Consider the following 23,255-nt stretch of genomic DNA (forward strand, 5'->3'; position numbering starts at 1 on the left):
ATTTGTCCATTTTTTCACCAATACCATGCTGTTTTGATTACTGTTGCTTTACAGTAATTCTTGAAGTCAGGAGGTGTCCTCTATTTGTATTCTCCTGAAATACTGTGTTGGCCATTCTGAGTCTTTTGTCTCTCTATATAAATTTTAGAATCAGTTTGTTGATATCCCCAGAATAACTCATTGGGATTTCAATTGGGCTCATGGAATCTATAAATTAGATTGGGAAGAACTGACTTCTTGACAGTACTGAGTCTCCCTGTACATGAACGTGGACTATCTCTCCATTTATTTAGTTGTTTTGAGTTCTTTTAAAAGATCTTGTACATATTTTATTAGGTTTACACCTGAATGATGCATTTTTTGGTGCTCATGAATGAGCACCAAATTCCAATTTCACTGCTGGTGATATCAGTGTCTTCTATTTTCAGTTAACCTGGCTAGAGGTTCATCAATTTTACTGGTCATTTCCAAGAACCAGTTTTTTTGTTTTACTGATTTTCTCTATTGATTGGTTTCAATGTAATTGATTTGTTCTCTAATTTTTATTATTCAGTATTCTTCTGCTTATTTTATGTTTAATTGCCATTCTTTTTCTAGTTTCTTAAAGTGGAAGCTTAGATTGTTGATTTTTTTAGATCTTTCTTCTTTTCTACATATGTATTTAATGCTACAGATTTTTCGTATTTATTTTTTAAATATATTTTATTGATTATGCTGTTACGGTTGTCCCATTCCCTTTCATTTCTCTCTATCCTGCACACCCTCTCCCACCCACATTACCCACCTTTAGTTCATATTTATGTGTCATAAGTTCTTTAGCTTCTACATTTCCCACACTATTCTTGCCCTCCCCCCATATTTCTACCTGCCATCTATGCTACTTATTCTCTGTACCTTTTCCCCCCTCTCTTCTTCCCCCTCTCCTGTTGCTAATCCTCTGTGATCTCCATTTCTGTGTTTCTGTTCATATTCTAGTTGTTTGCTTAGTTTATTTTTGTTTTAGGTGTGGTTGTTAAGAACTGTGAGTTTGCTGCCATTTTACTATACATGTTTTTGATCTTCTTTTTCTTAGATAAGTCCCTTTAACATTTCATAGAATAAGGGCTTGGTGATGATGAACTCCTTGAACTTGACCTTATCTGAGAAGCACTTTATCTGCCCTTCCTTTCTAAATGAAAGCTTTGCTGGGTAGAGCAATCTTGGATGTAGGTCCTTGCCTTTCATGACTTGAAATACTTCTTTCCAGCCCCTGCTTGCCTGTAAGGTCTCTTTTGAGAAATCAGCTAACAGTCTGATGGGAAGTCCTTTGTAGGTAACTGTCTCCTTATCTCTTGCTGCTTCTAGAATTCTCTCCTTTATTTTTATCTTGGCTAATGTAATTATGATGTGCCTTGGTGTGTTCCTCCTTGGGTCCAACTTCTTTGGGACTGTGGGCTTCCTGGATTTCCTGGAATTCTATTTCCTTTGCCAGAATGGGGAAGTTCTCCTTTATTATTTGTTCAAATAACTTTTCTACTTGTTGCTCTTCCTCTTCCCCTTCTGGTACCCCTATAATTTGGATGTTGAAACGTTTAAAGATGTCCTGGAGGTTCTTAAGCCTCTCTTCATTTTTTTGAATTCTTGTTTCTTCATTCTTTTCTGTTTGGTTGTTTCTTTCTTCCTTCTGGTCCACTCCATTGATTTGAGTCCGTTTTCTTCCTATCACTATTGGTACCCTGTGCATTTTCCTTCATTTCACTTAGCGCAGCCTTCATTTTTTCATCTAATTTGCAACCAAAATCAACCAAATCTGTGAGCATCCTGATCACCAGTGCTTTGAACTGTGCATCTGATAGGCTGGCCATCTCTTAGTCACTTAGTTCTATTTGCTCTGGAGCTTTGATCTGTTCTTCCATTTAGGCCATTTTTTGGTCTTGTCGCACCTGTTATGTAATGAGGGGCAAAGCCTTAGGTGTTCCCCTGGGTGGGGCAACCCAATTGCTGGGTTGTGACGCTCTATGTGGGGGCTGGGTCAGAGAGGGAACAGTGGCGCTTGCTCCACTCTTTGTCAGATTTCAGTCCCTTCCGCTGCTTTCTTCATGCAAACTGGGCCTTTCTGGTGCTGATTCCCATGTGGGTAGGTTTGTGTATTTTCTAGGGCCCTGTGGGTCTCTCCAATGAACTCTCCTGTGAAGCCGGAGTCTCTCCCTGCGCCTCAACCTCCACAAGTGTTTTCAATCAGTGTTTTGAGGCTTTATTTCCTGGTGCTGGGACCCTGGGTTGTGCAGTCTGCCTTATTCCCCAGTTTTGCCTGGTTTATCTCTGTGTGAATGTGGGACTGCCTGATCAGCCAGTAGCCTTGCGCACAGTGCCTTGCTTCACAATCGCTGCCTTGCTGGTATGCCCATTACCACCAACAGCCTGGGGTCTGCCAACCTCTGCCTGCACACCCAGGGTCTGCCCACTTCTGTCTTGCATGCCTGGGGTGCCTTCTGTGCCAGGTGCCACCACTTTTTGTGTCGCGACCCCTCTCCCCTTGGCCACCTGACTCCACCCCTCCTACCAGTCTGGACGAATGTGTCTATTTTAACTCCTTGGTTGTCAAACTTCCATACAGTTCAATTTTCTGTCAATCTGGTTGTCATTTTGTTTCTAAATTCTTGTTGTGCTTATTTTGGTTATGTGAAGAGGCATAATGTGTCTACCTATGCCTCCATCTTGGCCAGAAGTCCAGATTTCTTGTTAAGTACTTCTTTTGCATCATCCCCATATTTTGATGTTATATTTTCATTTTAAAATATTTTAAAATTTCTCTTGAGACTTCTTCTTTAACCCATGTACTATTTACAAGTGTGTTGTTTAATTTCTAGGTGTTTAAAGGGTTTCCAGGTATCTCAGAGTTATGAATAGCTTACTACTTTTACCTGAACAAAGTAAATTAATATTCCCAAAAACTTAAATGTAAAACCATTTGGTTTGCTTTTTTATTCAGGATAATATAGAAATCTATTTTTTTCAGTATAAAATACTAAGGAAAAAATTAAACTAGAAGCCTTAAAGAAGAAATTAGAAGTAAAATTTTCATAATGTCTTCAACAAACATTCTCCCAGGACTGAAGCAGGAAAATCTTTCTTTTAATTATTATTTATTTATTTTTATAGAGAGGGGAAGGGAAGAGAAAGAGGGAGAGAAACGTACATGTGCAAGAGAAACACAGATCAGTTGCCTCTCCCACACTCCCAACACGGGACCTGGCCCAAGACCCAGGTATGTGTCCTGACCAGGAACTGAACTGGTTATCTTTTGGCTCACAGTCTGGTACTAAATCCACTGAGCCACACCAGCCAGGGCAGGAGAGTCTTTTAATCTAAGTTACTGTTGAATTTTCACAGTGTAAAGATATAATTAACTATTTTGATTCCTTTTTGATTCCATTTGTGTGTATATATGTATGTGTATTAAATCAAGTTTGTCTAATGACAGAGCCAAACAAAGGAGGTTATTTTAATTTTCTCTTAAATGTTTTAGATGCATAAAGTCATTCTTTACTTTTGTGGCTGGCCCAGTGTTACTAATAACTGTAGGTTTATGAAATATGGCACATCCCTATCTTTCCACCTCTGTAGCAAAAACAATTTCTAATTCAAACAATACATATTCATCCCTAGTAAAGGGATTTGCTCATATTCATAGAATTAACAAGTAATAAGCTTATATGAAGCTGAATCCAGAAAATGCATCCTATGAAATTAGAAAGTAATGTATGAACAATGTGAAAGATTTATAAGCAAAATTTTACTTTGCAATAACTATTGTTGTGATTATGACCTTATAGCCTGACCTAAGAAGAGAATGAATAACAGTGGTTCCTTTTAGAAATGAATAAACTTTCTACTGTACAAGCCCACATACCTACAGCACAAATAAAAAACAAAGATGACTTCTTTGCCACTGTGGTTATATCAAATCCAGTGAACCTAATGTATCTACTTCATCTATACCACAATTTTTTTCTTTGTCCTGATGATCCAGTAAATGTTCACAGTGTTTGTATGCAAACAGCCATATCATAACTTTGGTACAATTACTGTGGCTGCAATAATACTACAATGGTACACATATACACACAACCCCACATAGGTCTGTCTTAAAGGGATGAAGAAAAACAACATAATTTATTTCAAAAATACTTCAGAGACATTTTTCTTGAAGAAAGCTGTGGTCACTTTAAATTCCTGCCTCCTTAGAAGATTCCTAAAATTTCTCAGCAATAGTTCTTCCATCTAATTACACTCACTGTATCCCATGATGTCACATGATCATTAACTGCACAAACAGGTCAGTGTTCACATAAAAAACAGTCTTTAAAAATCAATCTATTATCAGAAAAATGGTATGTTAAAAATTCTTTTTTGTGAATTTATGGAAATTCACAAAAAAAAAGTCCTACATGAAACATATTGATTTCCTTTCTCCTAAAACAAACATAATGAGCCAAAATATTTGAGTGAAAACAAGTGACACAAAAGTAAGCCTCTTGGAGGAAAGAAATTGGACATTTAACAACAGTTTGGAGGAGGCGAGATGTCAACACTTAAATGATGCAGTCCATGACATGAATTTGTAATGTGTCTATGTCGGGCAGAACTTCTCCACATTTGGGGCAAGAATGAATTGGTATATTCTGCTGATGCTGTTGCCGCCAGTTATTATCCTCAGCTCCTGGGAATAAGCATTAAATGAAATGTTGTTCCATTTCTTCCATGTTATAAGCAGTCTTGTTTGATGGATTTTAATAACAGATGGTTAATTTTAACGTCAGCTAAACAATGTAATTAATACCTAGTGGGAGGTAAATCCATGTCATTTTTGTCTTTTACTGAAGTAATCTACACACAGAGAAAATCTCCAAAAGTAGTACCCACTTTCCAATTATTTTAGGATTTAGGCTCCATTCCAGGTTGTAGGTACATGAAAATACGTGGTTTTAATTCTAGATGCAGGACAATACATGTTCTTATAAAAACTGGAATATTTGAGAGAAGAAAAGAGACAGGTGAAGGTATAAGGTAAAGAAGAGAGAACGTGGAGAAAATGATGAGCAGAGTGCAGAAATGCAGTATCCTAGATCAGTATGTACCTTCTCAGAAACAGACATAACATTACATTCATTCAGCAGATGCTTTTCAGTACCCTATGAGAAGGAAGAGAGGGATGCAGATATGATGGGAGTGTCAGACAAGAAAAGTGACAGTGTGGCACATGAGGGGAGTGCCATGCTGTGACTATGTCATGCACAGGGTGGTTTAGTGGGAGGATAGAGAAGGGCACCTGGCTTGGACTACTCTGTGAAGATGGGCCCCCTGGGTGAGACTGATTCCATTTGAGAGGAGGCTTAGGAATGAATAAAGATTATCCAGGCAAAGTAACTGAGGAGAATGAATAAAAGAATGAATCCTCCTGTCATGTCACCTAGTTTTAGAGTTGGATTAAGGTTCAAGTCAAAATCAAATAATGCTCAAAATAAGCCTTGACCCTGGTTAGGTCCCACATGTGCAAACTGGGGTTAGTACTAGAAATGACTTCTGGCTCCTGGAACATCTCCTTGATCTGATCTACCTGGACAAATGCAAACCATTTTGATTTTGTAGAGTCTCCACTCAGGTCTCCAGACTTTCATTCAACCCCCCACCCCAATGTTTGGTTTTCTTTGGAGGATGACAATGGAGGTAACCTTTAACATTTGCTTCCCAGCATATTACTTGAATTGAATAACATGTGAGACTATTTACTACAGGTAGTTTTTGTTCAGCAAATTTTAGAAGCACCTTAGAATAGAAATATTGATCACATGGCATGATTTCTGAAGCAGGGAGCTTTTTAAAGGTCTCACTGTTCTACATCAGGTGTTGGTACACTTTTTCTGTAAAGGGCCAGAGAGTAAATACAGGATAGGGCAAAAGTAGGTTTACAGTTATTCATATCGAAAATAATACAATAATTAATAAATAATAACACAACAATAAACTCTGTGTTTTTCATACTCACAACTATAAACCTACTTTGCAAAGCCTACTCATAACTATTCAACTCTGCCACTATTGCATGAAAGTATCCATACATGATATATCAACAAAAGGGCATGACTATGTTCCAATAAAACTTTATTTACAAAACCAGGGTAGATTTGACCTGTGAGTTGTAGTTTGCCAAACCCTGCGCTAGATGACAACCAGCCACCTGTGAGGGACTGCTGACTTTTCATTTTAAACTCCATTGAATCAATCTGTGCCTTTCCTCTTGTCGTGATCTAGGTTAAAACTCAAGACTTGCAATGATGGGTTTCCTCTACCTCCTGGCTCTTCTCTAGAAAATGAACTTAGTTTTCATTATTAACATATTACATTCATTTCTGCCATTGCCCTTTCATTCTCATACTGTACCTATCTAAATCCTACCTTCAACGTCAAGCTTAAAGTCACATGTTTTCAAAGCCTATCTCAACTACCCTGGCCCTTAATAATCATCCTTTCTTCTTATCTTTAGCAGTATTATATAAGTGTTATATTATCACTTCATCTCTCTTTTAAAAAAATATTTTATTTATTTTTGGACAAAAGGGAAGGGAGGAAGAAAGAGAGGGAAACATCAATGTGTGACTGCCCCTCATGTGCCCTTCACTGAGGACCCTGACCACAAACCCAGGCATGTGCTCTGACTGGGAATTGAACTGGCAATGCTTTGGTTTGTGCAGGCTGGTACTCAATCCACTGAGCCACGCCAGCCAGGGCTATCACTTCATCTTTGTACGTGCACATCCTGTCTCTCCAACTACACTATAAGCTCCCATGGATCCGACCATGACTTACACACATTTGTTTCCTTGTGCTTAGCTGGATGCCCTAGACTGGATGAAGTACTCAGATGGCTGCCGATGATGATAAAATAAACTGAGAGGGGCTTTTGTTTAAGGCAGCTTTGTTAGGAAACTAAAAAAAGTCTTAAGACAGTCTCTGGAATATTGTTTTGTATAAGACAAAAAAATTCAGGAATAAATTTGCACTTTGTGATGATTTTTAGATTATAAATCAAAGAGCGACCAATTCTTTCTAATATAAATAAGCATTTGCCTTACAGTTATGATGAATGAAAACCTTCCCTTAAGGAGGTGCAAGACATTGCCCTTTTTGACTCAAGACAACTGTGTGAGTACTTCTAAATATGAGGTGTACTGGTGTCCTAGGATATTTAAAATTAGGTTAGAGAAAATGCATAGCAGTGCTCAAGTGGGTAGATGCAACTTTCAGAGAAGGACACAGCTTTAACCACTGAAGCTAAAAAATGCATGAGGCTATTATTTATGTCAATTCACAGCCTGCTACCTCTGCATGTGTCCCATGCATACTATGTTTACTCGTACCCTTACTACCTCTGATATTGACTTCAGCCTATTTTTTTCTGCAAAAGAACTTTGGTGGTGGGGGTGGGGGTAAAGAACAGCGGGAGATGGAAGGTAAAAGGGATACTCAAAGAAAGTTCCCCAAGAGTTAATAGTTAACTATATATACTAATCTTACTTCCTTGCTGTGATAACTTTGTGACGTAGTTCCATTTCAATAGTCAGTTGGTATATGGAAGGAACTTAGACTGGCCCAGCACTAAGGATATATATATATAAAAGAACCAGTTTTATGTGAAAGTTAGGATGGCATCCTAAACCTAGAATCGTCTAACTGGCATTGCTATTAACTTTCTTCTTATCATGTCAGTCTTTGGTACTTTGAGGGTTTTTTTTTTAATATCTTTCTTTTTCATAATAGAATCAAGGACAATAGTTCCCTTTCAGTACTGTTAAGGCAGTGATTTATTACAAGTTACAGAACATTACTAGTATATTAAAACCATGTAATAAGTGTCATGATCAGTTTCACCCAGGAAATTAAAACCTGGATGTGGAACATAATTAAATGACAGTCTACTCCATGAAGTTCTGTGTAGTGGTTAAGGTCAGACAGCCTTGGGCTCCATGTCTGGTTCTGCCCCTAATCTGCATTGTGATCCTAAGTAATATAACCTTGTCTTCTGTAAGATAGTGATAATATATATCTGATAGAATTTTGTGAGAATTGCGTGAAATAATGTGAAGTGATCAGCACAGTGGCCGTTTACATGCATAGTAAACTCTCAATAAATGGTAACATTATTATTTATGTGCATAGCACCAGGTAGTGGGTGAAGATACAAGCTCTGAGATAGCTTATTTTTTTTAAACTTAAAAAAATATATTTTTTACTTGTTTATTTTTAGAGAGAGGGGACAGGAAGGAGAACATGGGAGAGAAATATCAGTGTGTGGTGGCCCCTCATGTGCCCCCTATTGGGGACCTGGCCTGCAACCCAGGCATGTGCCCTGACTGGGAATTGAACCGGTGACCCTTTGCTTCACAGGCTCGTGCTCAATCTACTGAGCTACACCAGCCAGTACTGAGGGAGCTTATTTAAAAGAGACTTAAGTGTATACTTAGAACATATAAATAATTATAATAGGCCCTGGCTGGTGTAGCTCAGTGGATTGAGTGCAGGCCTGCGAACCAAAGGATCGAGGTTCGATTCCCAGTTAGGGCACATGCCTGGGTTGCAGGCCAGTTCCCAGCTGGGGACTCACGAGAGGCAACCATACATTGACCTTTCTCTCCCTCTCTCCTTCCCTTCCCCTCTAAAGATAAAAATAATAAAATCTTAAAAAATTATAATAAATAGCAGGTAAGTACTAAAATGAATAAAATACTTCAGAAATTCAGGAGGGAGAGGTCACATTTTGCTGGTATCATAAAGACGGTATTTAAAATGGGTTCTAAAGATGGAATAAGAGTTTACTGGAAAGAGACTGGAGGAAGACAAGGATATGAGTGAAGGAAGGCATCTATGTGAAGGACACCCCATAAATAAGCATATGTAGGTATATAAGCTTAGAGCAGGCAAGTTGAAAGAACAAGGAGTGATTCAGTTGGCTAATTGCTATAGGGAAATAGAGTGAGAGAAAGCTTAAAAGTTTGGCTCTGCCAGGCCTTAACTGTCAGCATGAAGTGTCTGGTCTGGATTTAGTAGGTAATGCATGGAGATTGGGGTACTGTGGAAATAAGACTGATGGGTACTACATTTTTGGTAGCTTAATTTGAAATCCATTATATAGGATGTAGTAGAATTTTTTTCAAGCATCTTTGTCAAGGATAGTTATTCCCAGGAATTCTGAAGGCCTAGAATCACATGTAACTCACCTCTTTGAACAAGGTAATCCTGCTGGTCAGGGTCACTGGTTCTGGCCCCATGACGGCTCTGCATTTCCATCAAGGACTGCCTACTGGAATGAAAGCAACATTGTATGTAATGTTCTAAGACCCTTAAATATGACAACATTAAGCACACATTCAGCAGAATATCAGAAGGAAAAAAGCACTGACCTACAATGCCAATGTGCATAGAAACTAGGACTTAAGACTGACTTGATTGTAAATATTATTGTTACTAGGACACAATGTCGTAAAAGTAAATAACAAGACTTTTTGAAAAATCAGTTATGAAGTAACTAAACTGTCAACTGATAGGGGAATGGATTAGCAAAAAATTAACATTTCTAAAGAGACACTCTGCATATATATATATATACACCCAGTTCAAAAATCACAATGTTATATAAAGCAATTTGCAAAACACCATTTGTAGTGATCATTTTGTAGCTTAAGCACAGAGGAATTAATATTATCTTATTTTTTGGTATTATATAAAAATATAAAACAGATGGGGATGCTACCCAAATTCCAGGCAGTATGGAGAAGGGAAGAGAGGACTATAATGAAGGATGGAGAACAAAAAAGACTTCAACTTCATCTACAGCTCCTTTTTCTAAAAAAAGATATTTATTTATTTATTTATTTATTTATTTATTTATTTATTTGTTTATAGAAAGAGGGAAAGAAACATTGATCACGCATGAGAGATACATCAATCAGTTGCCTCTCACTTGCCCCCAACTGGGGGCCTGGCCTGCAACCCAGGCATATGCCCTGACTGGGAAATGAATCAGCAACCTTTCAGTTCACAGGCCAGTACTCAATTCATCAAGCCACCCAGCCAGGGCTCCTTTTTTCTTTTTATCAAATATACTTGAAACAAATATCAATAGAAGAAATGTTAGTAGCTATCATTTCTGAACAGGGTACATATTTGTGTATATTTTAATCTCTGTGTTTTTATATTTCTACATCTTTCAAATGTTTTTCAAAATGAAAATTTAAAGGACAGAAGTAATTTTAGCAGTATTTGCTTTTAAGATATACAATATTATAGAATTATTTAAAAAGTTAGGACTGTGCCCTGGCTGATACGGCTTAGTGGATTGAGTGCTGGCCTGGGAACCAAAAGGTCACCAGTCCAATTTCCAGTCAGGGCACGTGCCTGGGTTGCAGGCCAGGTCCCCAGTTGGGGGCGTGTGAGAGGCAACCTGATTGATATATCTCTCACACATCAATGTTTCTCTCCTCTCTTTCTCCCTCCCTCTAAAAATAAACAAAATCTTTTAAAAAAATGTTAGGATAGTTTCATTCATGATAATAGCAAGATATGACTTTGAAACTCAATGTCATGTTTTTACAGGTAATCTAAAGGCAATGAACTTGATCAGGTTTCCACAAAACACTGCCACGCCTCATAAGTCACACTAAACATATGAACCCACTCAAGAGATGTGTACCCCGCGATTTTTATAGCTCAAATTAGGAACCATCTTTGACAGGTCCCAGGCTGAAATGTGTTCTAAGTCTTCCCCTCACCTCACCTGCCTCCATCTTCAAAAACATTATTGTCTTTCAGCAAAATTGCCAGCTGCAATGCGAGCTGCTCCTTTTCTTCATGAATCTTCTCTCTTGCTGCTCTTTCAGCATGAAAGTCTGAACAGTAAACCTCCATCTGTTAGAGGAAGAAAGAGACAGCAGTTACTAGCTAGAGGAGTGGATTCTCAACAGCACACCTGTTGAGGTGAAGAGGCAGTGCTGCAGGCTGTGATATGCCTTCTAAATGACAAATATATGTTCCTGCTGAAAACCAGTACTGAGACCACGATGTTTCAACTACTTTCAAGTAGAAGACACAAGTTGTGTATGTGTGTGCGCTTTCAACAATTAGAACCCAACAATTCAACTGACACAGTGGTTTAAATACTGTGTGGGTCATCAACTCAGTAAAATTCTCTGGTCTCTTTTTAAAAAATAATATTCATGATTAGCTTAATATAGTAAATGGTTTAAATTTAGTCTGTCAGGTATATTTATAAAAGCTGCACTTAAGTTAAATTTAAAATAATAATGAACAGATGCTATTAAATTCTAAAGATGTGTGAAGCCCTATACTTATTTCACCTTGTCAAAAATCCTGGGAATGTAGAATTGCTTTGCTCATTTCACATGACAAATATAATAGCTCTTAATCTTGGGGAAATTAGCTAAGAAGTCAAAGAAGCATTTGAACCCAGACTGAAACACATATATCATGGACTCTTCCAATATATCACCTCACTTCCCACAGTGGTAGCCAGCCTCCAAGATGGCACCAGTGATCCTCACCTCTCGGTATTCAAAACCTCATGTGTTCCCCTCCCACTATGAATAGGGCCAATCTCTGTGACCACTAGGATACCATAGGAATGATGGTGTGGGGCTTCTGAGACTCGGTCATAACAGACACTATGGCTTCTGCCTAGTTCTCTCCTGAATCACTTGTTCTAGGAGGGAGCTGGCTGCCTTGTCCTGACGCAGCCACATGGAGAGGCCCACAGGGTGAAGAACTGAGGCCTGCTACCCACAGCCATGTGAGTGAACCATCTTGGAAACGGATGTTCCTTCTTGAGTGCAGCCCTATAAGAAATCCTGAGCCAGTATCACCCTACTGAGCTGCTCCTGGATTGCTGGCCCATAGAAAGTGTGTGAGATAACAAGTGCTTGTTGTTTTAGCTGCTAAGTCTGGAGAGTAATTTGTTACCTTGAAATAGATAAATATTATGCCATGACAGCAATTTCTACAGTTATAAAATTACAAAGTAAACATAAACTAGTGAATTGAGCACTATTTTAACACCAGTTTTTAACTTGCTATATTTAAAATTAGTTTTTTTCTTTTCAAATTTTAGGGGTTCTAGGATATAAACTTTAATCCATTACTTTTAAAGTAAAATTAACAAAATTTAAAATATTCTATCAGAATTATAGTTACAAAAAGGAAGCATATAATAAAGAGATCTTTGTAAGGGAGCTCCTGCCATTTGCAAGTATTCCAAAATTCTATGGTATCATTGATGGACCATGGGCTTTTCTGAGTCAGACCTAAACTCAGGTTAGAGCCTTGAATCTAGGCTTTGAGCCAGGAAGAACTGGATCATTGTTTTGTCCATTCCTGCATCCCCAACAGTGAGAACAGTGCCTGACACATTAGGGGTGCTCAAAAAAACTCATTAAATGAACAAAAACATTTGTCAAAACAAAACAAATGTCTGTGTTCAGAATGTGACAGAAATACGTGACAACAGTATCATGAGGTGCCCAAACAAGGGAAACGTTATGAAGAGCTCAGATTGAGATTCTACTCCTGTAGCAATAACATTAAAGCCCTAATTCTGTTCAGCCACTTTCATATTTCACTGGGACAGCCACTCTGAGCAGCTGGTAATGAGTATATAGGGAATAACAAACTGTTAACATTGTCATACTAAAAATAATGTTTATCAGTTTGGGAAACATTTTAAAGAATGATGCAAGCATGTGGGGAAATAGGATTGCTTATCTTCTGGTGAGGGAATAATTTTGATTGTGCATTTTCGGAAGATAACTTGGTAATACTTCTTTTAAAAACAGGCATACCCAATGGACCCAACCATTCAATTTGTATATTTGACTACAGATTCCACAAGTGCACAAAGACATATAAGAATACTCATTTCAATATTATTGATAATAGAAAAAATATTGGTACAACCCACATGTCCATCAATAGAGGACTGGTTAAATCTATCATGGTAATACACACTTTGTAACACTACACAGCCATAAAAAAAAAAAATAACATGACTCTGAGTAGTAACAAGGAGGTATGTCCAAGATATATCATGAATAAAAATGCTGTAGACCAAAAAAAGGTACAGTGTGTTCCTATTTTAATTAAGCAAACAAATAAGCAAAATAAAAAGAAGAAACTTATGTTTACCAAAATGGAATTGGGGGAAGTTGGATTTTCACTCTCTACTTTATACATTTTTCTATAGTCTAAAACTTCTATTTTATAATGAATAGTATTATTTATGTAATTCAAAAATAAAATTATTTTAGTACCTAATCATCCTAAAACCACCTCTGAGATTCCAGTTATTTAGGAAGAGAGAAGGGCTCCCCGCTTTTTGTGTGATTTTTAAATCTCAGGCAGGACGTATTCTCACTCGTAAACTCTTCTCCAACTCTTCCACCCACCAGTAACCAGAACAGGACAAAACAGTCACAACAAGCCAACTATACACAAATTCTTCCAGAGAACAATAAAAGAAGAAATATATCTTAACTTGATTTTTATGAAGCCAACATAACCCATGAAGTCCAAACCTGGCAAGTATATTAGCAAAAGAAAACTCTAGGCCAATCTTACTTTAAAATATAGATTAAAAAGTCCTAAGTAAAATAAGAGCAAACCAAATTTGGGAATATATACAGAGGGTAATTAAAAAAATGCAGTTTAATATTTGAGAAATCAATGTAACTTACCCGCACTAGATTAAAAAGGGGAAAGTATATAATTACCTAGTTATATCATTCTATAAAGAAAATAATTTTTCTTAAATAAAATTCAACATTCACCCAAAACTTTTTGGCAAACAAGGATAGAAGGAAATTTTGTATGTCTGGTAAGTGATATCTACGAAAAGCCTATAGCAAACATCACACACTTAATAGTGAAATGTTGAATGCACAACCTCTGAGATTGAGAGCAAGGCGAGACTGTCTGCCATCCCCACAATTATATAACATTATACTGGGGTCCCAGCCAATGCAGTAAGGCAAGAAAAAGAAACAAAAAGCAAAAAGACTGGAAAGCAGGGGAGGGTGGCCAATCTGCCCTTATTCAAATAATATAATTAATGTACAAAGTCCAAAAAAATTTCAGAAAAAATTAGAATTAAAATGTGAGTTGAGCAAGTTTGCTGCATACAAAGTCAATATATGAAAATCAATTGTACTGAATTGTTTCTATATAACAGTAATCCTTAGAAAATAAAGTTTTAAAAACATGCTATTTATAGTAGTATCATTAAAATATAAAATACCTAGGAATAATCTAATAAAATAACAAAATCTCCACTAAGAAGATTAAAAATGTTACTGAGTTTAATTAAGAAGATAAGCCATATTCATGGCCTGGAAGAGTCAGTGTTGTAAAGATGTCAGTTATCTCCAAATTGATCTATATTTAATATAATTCCAATAAAAATCCCAGTAAGCTTTTCTATATGTGGAAAATCTCAAGTGGTTTTAAAATTTTTTATGAAAATGAAAAAGGGAAGGAAAACCTAAAGTCCTCTTGAAGAATACTAATGAGTCAGGAAGACTTATTCTATCAGAATTCAACACTTTTGATGAATTCTGTCTCGACTTTATAGTAAGCCGAGACAGTATGGCACTAGAACAAGGACATATAAATAGCCCTGTGGAATACTGTAGAGTCCAGAAATAGACCCATGGGTACACAGACGCAGTATATGACAAAGAGGGCAGCAGAGTGCTTACAAAAAGATGCCCTTCTAAATAAATAGTGCCAAGTCAACATGACATTCATATAGGAAAAACCACTAATCTTCACCCTTATCTCCACATGGGAAAGCTAATTCCAGGTGGTTTCTAGATCTTAATGTAAAAGGCAGAACAATAAAACTTTTAGAAGATAATATAGAGGAATATCTTTGTGGCCTCTGAGGTAGTGAGCTTTTTAAACAGGCTACAAAAAGTACCAATCATAAATGAAAAAACTGATAAATTAGACTATAATAACAAATTAACTTTGTTCATCAAAAGACAGTGTTATAAGAGTAAAAAAGCATATCACAGAGTGAAAAAACTGGCAATGAATATAAAAATTAAGGAAAAACCAGCAAACCAAAAGAAAATTGGGCAAGGACCTGGTCGGGCACATCAGAAGGGGATACCTGGATGGCCAGTAAACATTTGAAAATGTACTCAATCTTATTAGCTATCAAGGAAATGAAAATTAAGTGAGATATCACTATATTCCCACTAGAATGCTTAAAGATAAAACTACTAATAATACCAGTATGAATACTGATAATACAGTGGGAATACTCTATTGATGGGAGCAAAAACTGGTACAACCACTGTGGAAAACTGCTTGATGTTATCTATTAAAACTCAGTAGATGCATACTTTATGAACCCACAATTCTACTCCTAGGTGTATACCCAACAGAAATGAAGGCACAGGTGAACAAAGGGACATGTACAAAAGTGTCACAGTAACATTAATCATAATGCTGCAAACTGGAAATAACCCAACTATGAGACATAGAATGGTAACTTCATTAAGCTATATACACTTAAAAGTTTGGGGCATTTTCCACATGTGATATCCTTCAATCAAAAATTTTAAAAAACATATTGATGGAAATAATATAAAATTAAAAAAACATATTTTAAACACCATCACTTTCCCATCTGAGAATATAAGTTGGGTTGGCTTCACTCAGCCCATGTTTCAAAAAGTACCTGCGCCCTAAGAACTGTCATGGTTTCCAGGTCCTCCTCCTGCTTGGCAATGGTCTGCTTCATCTCATCCATCTGAAGCTGCTTGGAAGCCAGCGCCTTCTCTGCCAGTTCCAGCTTTTCATTTAGTTCCTGCAGCACCACCTTATCCACTTTTTCTGACTGAAAGAGACAAGCTTATTCTAGAAATGGTTTTCAAATAATTCAATCTACTTCAGTAAATAGATAATTATTTAATGATTGGCTCTAAGCTGTTTTGTTAATTAGCAATGATACTTGGAAAGTTGTATTCATTTAATTTATGGCTTGCAAATAATAATTTTCTAATTTAAAACATAATTAAAAAAACACTAAAATAAGGAAAATTATAACTAATCCTGATATCAATGAGGTTGTAACTTGCTAATATTGCTAATTTTTCATTCATGTTACTCTTACTTTGTGAAGTCAGTGGAAAAGAAGGAAAATGTTTAAATTAAAAATAATCTATTAAAAATAAATAAAAACCAAAAAGTGTATTTATAAGGGTATAAATTCAAAGACCCCTTCTAATTCAAAGCTTCTGTCACCTTTATTTATTTCAGCTTTATTAGGTAAAATTGACAAATAAAATTGTAAGATATACGTGATGATTTGATACACATATACACTGTGAAAGGATTCCTCCCATCAGGTTAATTAACACATTTATCACCTCACATCAATCCATGGTGTTAAAAATTATCATACCATTTGGGGCATTAATCCTAACTGAAGTTGCCGCTGGGTAAATCCAGGCTCTCAGGCTCACTGGCAGCAGGCAGGCTGGTAGGGGTTCCATGCAGTACACAGCCTCCCCTGCCCGACCCATCAGTCTCACTCTGCGCTACTCAACAAGGAGCCCACACTCTTCATTCTCCTTCAAACCCACCCACTGTGAGAAATGCTACAAGTTCACTCCCTGAGTGTAGGACATTAGCACCACCTTTGTACACAAAGCATATTATACAGACATACCTCATTTTATTGCACTTTGCTTTTATTGTGCTTGAAGACCCTCCACCAGCAAAGAGATTACAACTTGCCAAAGGCTCTGATGATGGTTAGCATTTTTTAGCAATGAACTATTTTTTAAATTAAGGTATGTACATTTTTTAGACATAATACTATAAATTACAGTATAGTGTAAACATGACTTAATAAATTACAGTATAGTGTAAACATGACTTATATACCCTCAGAAACCAAAAAATCCAAGGGACTAGCTTGAATGCAGTGATCTGGTTGAACCCACAATTGTCTCTGAAGTACCCCCAAACATACATGAAAGTTATAAGCACTTAGATGCGAAGAAATCTATTACAAACTGAAAACAACCTTTGAAACCAGACGTAATTAAAGATGAATACAACTCCTTTCCATATAAAATGTTTAATAGTTTCTGTCCCTTACTAGGCTATCAAAGTAAATTTTTTTCTGAGTACCTCTCTCCGTTTTAGGTCTTCAATTGTTTTCAGTGCATGACTGTATTCTTCAAGGAGCTTGTTGTGTGTCAGCTGTAGAATGGCTAATTTGGACCTGTTTAAAAAAGAAATTGAGGATGGAATCTTGGAGAAAATAGCATAGAATCTTAGTCTTGCCTCCCAACATTCTTCTCAACACACAAGTAGCACAATCTCTTCTTCACTTTTACTATTCCGCCACCTACAAGCATTTTCTTACTCTCAAACAAAACAATTTTTTCCAAAAACTCAAAATAAGATTACCAGTAATTTTCATAATCTTATTATAAAACCTAAATTTTACCTACTTAGAAAAGTCTCCTAGTACTCCTTCAAATAAAGGAGAAAAGTTTTCAATGTATTCTCAAACCCTAATGCTAATCTGTATAAAGAGCTGTTCTAACCTCTTTCTGGCAAGTAGCCATTTAGTTGCCACGTACTCACTTTTCGTCTTCTCTTTTTGCCTGCTCCATCTTGATTTCTGATCGCATGCTTTCCACTTGTAGCTCTAACTTTTTGTTATTGTAAACAAGCTCTTGCTTTTCATTCAGCTCTGATGGGGTTGCAGAATTTTTCCTTTCAAGGGCCTGACATCTAAGAAAGATAAAAATATGAGGATAAACAATGCTCCTTCACTTTTCAGTTGTTTTTAAATGTTTTATCCTCCTTGCTCCCTTACGAGAAGCAAGTAGTACTGGTAAACCAGTCAGAAAAGCTAAGAATCATGATTCCACTCATATGTGGGATATAAAACTGAAACTCATGGACACAGACAGCAAGGGGGTTGCCAGAGGGAAGGCAGTGGGAGGCGGCATAGAGGGTGGGAGGGACCTAATATATGGTGATGGAGATGGTTCGACTTCAGGTAGCCGGCATCCAGTGCAACATACAGATCTAGTATCACAGAAATGTACTCTCAGAACCTATATGATCTTATTAACCAATGTCAGCTCAATAAATGTAATAAAAATTATTTTTTTAATACTGATCTTTTTCTGATAAAAATAATTTACATATTTCTGAACCCTTTTGCCTAACATAAAAAAAAATCCAGAAGTAAGATCACACAAGCTACTGCCCACTTGGAATAACTGTTTTTAGTAGTCATGCAAATATATTTTTGTTATTTAGTCAGAGACCAAAGTAGTGATTAGCTAAAGATATTTCTCAAATAGTGATCCATGTATATCTTTTGTATTTCAAGAAGTGACGGGCTCTTTTAAGCACCAAGACTATGACTTCTGACAAAGATTCAACAGGGGGAAAGGAACTGCCCTAAAGCCTTTTAAAGATCAGGAAAAGAATTGTAACATAATAATAGCAAATGTCAACCAATGACAGTTATGTGCAAGGCATCAATGCCAAGTATGTTAAACATGATCTCACTTAAAACCTTATGATGTAGGAATCATAACACACATTTTATAAATAATAAAACTGAGGCTAGACAGGTGAAATAAGTAACTTTCTCAGGGTTAATACCGCAAATAAGTTGTAGATCCATACTTCAACCTAGACGTGTTTGTCCAAAATCTGTAGCTGTTACTGCCATGGAAAGTAGAACTCCAAGGAAACAAACACTGGTATATTATGCTGGAAATGTCTCCCAACTAGCCAAAAAACAACATCAACTTAGCTTTCCTAAATTTCAGGGTAACTTCTTATATCAAGAGAAATCAGCAAATGCAAAATTCTCGATTTATATATTAGCTTTTATAATTGACTGAAAATGAATTTTTTCTAAATAAATCTTACTCAACTTCTTGCTCTTTGCAGCTTTCTTTCACATTTGTCACATTAATAATACCAGTTCATGTAAGTCATGGGAAACCCAGTTCGCTGCTTTTTATAGGTTCTCACATACACTAGTACGCTTACCTAATGTCCCCAAACAGCAGAATCAGAGTCCCCAGGGCCCCACCCCCTCCACCACTACAAGTATTTCGTGTTTATATATTAACCTGTACATTAACCTGAACACTAGTGTTTTCTGAATTCATATTTTAAGCTGGTCTCTACATTTCTTTTAGTCGTAACACAGTAACAAAACTACATTTTTTATATAGTTATATATTTTGTAAAAATGTACACCTTTTGAAGGAAGATAAAATTCATCTCTCATTCTTACTTTTCTTGAAGCCTCTTCTTCATTAGCTCAGCTTCACTGAGTTTTGTATGAGCCTCTTGAAGCTCCTTAAACAAGGTTGTCACCTGAATGTTCAAGGCTTCCACCTCACTTCCAACCTGTCACACAGGAAATCCGAAACACACACGTGGGATTCCCATCAGAGACTAGATGCACCTCTACGTGAGGAAACAGTGTGAACCGTTCCAGTTAAGACTGACTGGTGAATTGACTAAACTTTTCACAATGAATGCCCCAAATATCTTGAATGAAAAAAATGCTTTGGTTACAACTCTGTTTCCTCACAGAACATTAATGGATCAATTGGGATGCACTTGTGGTAATAACTTTATCATAATTAAAATGAATCCTGATCCTGGTTCAGGGGATCACAGATCACAGCAGTGTCGTGGTGCAATCTAATTTATCCAGTGAGCAGCTCAAACCCATATTCCTGGCTTTTTTATGTTTCTAGTTTACTCAACTATTTTTGCTGTACCGCCTTTTTCCTGGCAGCTCTAGAATCTTTGTCAGTGAGTTTTCTGGTGTCTTAAGTCTCAGTACTTTTTTCTCTATGATTGGTTGTTGAATTAGTTTTAGTCAACTGGGTACTATTACTCACAGGTTGTCTGTGCAACTCAGTTTTTTAAATGTTCTCTATTCTCTAGAAAGTAGGGGTTTTAGTCCAGAGCAAAGCATATTACAGTATGGTATTCAATATATATTCATTAAATAAATGAATTGGCTAAAGTAAGTATCTTATGTAAATGTGTTTTGCACGGGCTGCTGTGACTCTGACAGCTTCCTGGCTTTGTCAGCCTTCCCTGGGTTGAAGACTGTTTGCAGACTCCAAAACAGGTGATGAGATGCCACGAAACAGCAACTACATAAGCAGGAGCCTTTCTCACAGAAACTATTTTTTTCAGACCAGTACTGGGATGGAACCAAGACCTTTGACTTGTACTCAAGTTTCCGAGCCACATCCTCAAATGATCTCATAAAAAAGTAGACAGCATTCCATCCCCATTTAACAGGCCTGCTCACTTAAGATGTTAGGAGAAGAAATCAGTCAAGAGGAGGCAGAAGACTGATCTTCTAAAATCACTAGGATAGGAATATATCTCACTCCAATTTACAATGAATAAAATTCAAATCAGGACAAGGAAATATGAGAGAAAAAGACAATATTCAACATTAAAATTATTTCTGTATTTCTAAAGCTAATACTACACCACAAGATTCGACTGCAGGTTCTATAGTACTCTTACGTCCTCATGGGCGTGAGAACAGTCTAACGATCTTAGTACCCACAGTTTCTGTGTCTTTCTCCTCTTCTTTCTCTTCTTCTGTGCTCCCCTCTGTCTGGGTCTCAATCTCAGAATGATCATTGGCTTTCTTTTCAAAATCTGAAACTCTAAAACATTACAGAATATAGAAAAATTACTTTCTCTTTGGCTTCAAGAGAAAAAAACAATTGCAGAAGCACCAAAAAGAACATTGTTCAAAATTTGGATAAAGGATCAGGGGTTTTCAAAATCTCTTTGCATTCAATGTATTGGCTTTGGTTTAGCTTTCACCCTAAAACTGGCTAGAACTGATGCAAGAAACAAATGCATACACAGGTAAAGGGTATTAACACCCTAAAGACCGAAAAACATTGCCTCTTTTTATGTCACTGACATAAAAAGAGGCAAGTATTTTTAAAACAAGTATTTTTACAATTTGTGTTCTTGTGTGTGGGTACACTCGTGCATGCTTGTGTTCCATAAGTGTGTGTGTCCTAAGAAAAGGCTCTTCCTTTCTGGGCCCATCTAAGTTTACGAACCCCCCAAACAAGCAAATGCGGCAACATTCTTTCACTGAAGCATACCGTATTTTGCTGTGTATAATACGCTCCCCTGTATACTGTGCACCCATGGTTTTGTGCGCACAAAACATGGGGTTATTATACCCATGTTATGTAATTATTATACCCATTATAATGTGCATCCTTATTTTTCCTTCAAAAATTTGGGCAAAATAGTACACATTATACATGGCAAAATACAGTAATCACATGAAAGCTATCCCAATACAAATGAAACAGAGTCTTGTTTCTCTCCTATCTCAAACCTGACCAAAATAACTTTTAAAGAACTACATACCCACAAGAACAAAAAGAAAGGGAAAGAAAATAATAGTAAGATTTGAGAAACATAGATATGAGTGGAAACTGACTTGGCAGACCAAAAGTCTGGATCTGAAGCTAACACAGCCAAGACGTAACTCGCACTATGGGACCCGGAAGGCTCAAGAGTTGGTGGCAACAGGTATCTCTGGATTGGGGATGAAGGTGGGGTATCTTTAAGAAGGACTAGAAGAGCCCTGGCCAGGTGGCTCAGTTAGTTGTAGCATTACCCCATACACCAAGAGGTTGAGGGTCTGAAACCTGGTCAGGGCACATACCAAGGTTACAGGTTCGATCCCAGGTAGGCACATATATAGGAGGCTACAGCCAATGTTTCTCTCTCACATTGATGTTTCTCTTTCTCTCTGTCTGTCCCTTCCTCTCTCTCTCAAATCAATAAACATATCCTTGGGTGAAGCTGAAGAAAACAGAACTAGAAAATACTAAAATAGAGGGACTGACCCTTCATTAATCAGAGTTGAGGGCTTGGGTTTCTTAGTGAAGAGGGGAGTTTATACACAGAATGCTGAGAGGTTCAGTCTTCTGATTATCTCAAGAATCCTGGCATCTAGCACTGGCTGGTGTGGCTCAGTGGATTGAGTGCTGGCCTGGGAACCAAAGAGTTGCCTGTTCAATTCCTAGTCAGGGCACATGCCTGGGTTGCGGGCCAGGTCCCCGGTGAGGGGCATGCGAAAGACAACCATACACTGATATTTCTCTCCCTCTCTCCCTTCCCCTCTCTAAAAAATATACCTTAAAAAAATAAAGACAAAAGAATCTAGAAAAGTACCCTCCAGACGGGAGACTGGAAGAGTCTCCTTTGCAGTATGTAACCCAGAGGTAACCAAGACCAAGAGGTAACCAAGAGGAGGGAAAAGATTTAAAGGTTCTGACATGGGGTTCCTCAAGAAAACCTCCCAGCCAGATCTCCCTACACAAGTGTCCAGAACAAATGCATGAAAAACAGGCTGGCACCAAAGCACACGAGAAGTTACATTCCAGAAAATTAAGAATCAGATTATAATGGATTTCTCAGCAATGATACTGGAAGTTAGAATACAGTGAAGTCATGCACTCAGTGTTCAGGGAGAGAATTATATCCAATACAGACTTTAACATCTAGCCAAACTATCCATAAATTATGAAGGTAGAGATTTTCAGATACGCAGATATTAGAAACTATCCTCCCCATATATCTTTCTTAGGAAATTAGTGGAGACACAGTGAGCCCTATTTTTTTTTTAAAGATTTATTTATTTATTTATCTTTAGAGGGGAAGGAGAGAGGGAGAGAAACATCAACATATGGTTGCCTCCAGTGCATCCCCTGCTGGGAACTGGCCTGCAGGGAACTGGCCTGCAAACCAAACATGTGCCCTGACTGGGAATCGAACCACGATCCTCTGGTTTGCAGGCCCATACTCAATCCACTGAGCTACACCAGCCAGGGTACAGTGAGCCCTATTTGAAAAAAACATTTTTTATCCTCACCCAAGGATATGTTTATTGATTTTAGGGAGAGAGGAAGAGTGAGAGAGATAAACATCAATGTGAGAGAGACGCATCGATCAGTTGCCTCCCGTAGGCACCCCAACCAGGGATGGATCAAACCTATAACCTAGGTATGCACCCTGATCAGGAATTGAACCCACAAACTTTTGGTGCATGGAATGATGCTCCAACCAATGAAGCCACCAAA

At 37.4% G+C, this 23,255-nt stretch overlaps 1 protein-coding gene across 5 annotated transcripts in view; it reads right to left on the reverse strand.

Annotated features, from left to right (window-relative positions):
• Positions 1-3,093: 3,093 nt before the first annotated feature.
• The window catches only part of OPTN (optineurin), a 39,949-nt gene continuing 19,787 nt past the window's right edge, over positions 3,094-23,255 (reverse strand). For 3 of the 5 annotated variants that reach the window (XM_037143544.2, XM_037143540.2, XM_037143541.2), the window contains 8 exons: positions 20,702-20,804; positions 19,394-19,509; positions 17,710-17,859; positions 17,248-17,341; positions 15,788-15,946; positions 10,814-10,944; positions 9,258-9,340; positions 3,094-4,702 (listed from right to left, as the gene is read on the reverse strand). In XM_037143544.2, the coding sequence (XP_036999439.2) occupies positions 4,575-4,702; positions 9,258-9,340; positions 10,814-10,944; positions 15,788-15,946; positions 17,248-17,341; positions 17,710-17,859; positions 19,394-19,509; positions 20,702-20,804 (964 nt within the window). In that variant the 3' untranslated portion in view covers positions 3,094-4,574. The remainder of the gene's footprint in view (positions 4,703-9,257; positions 9,341-10,813; positions 10,945-15,787; positions 15,947-17,247; positions 17,342-17,709; positions 17,860-19,393; positions 19,510-20,701; positions 20,805-23,255) is intronic. The other 2 variants (XM_053665812.1, XM_053665813.1) reach the window with 2 other exon arrangements.

Source organism: Artibeus jamaicensis, unplaced genomic scaffold (genome assembly GCF_021234435.1).
Source record: "Artibeus jamaicensis isolate MK-2021 breed Jamaican fruit bat unplaced genomic scaffold, CSHL_Jam_final contig_426, whole genome shotgun sequence".
Lineage (NCBI taxonomy): Eukaryota > Metazoa > Chordata > Mammalia > Chiroptera > Phyllostomidae > Artibeus > Artibeus jamaicensis.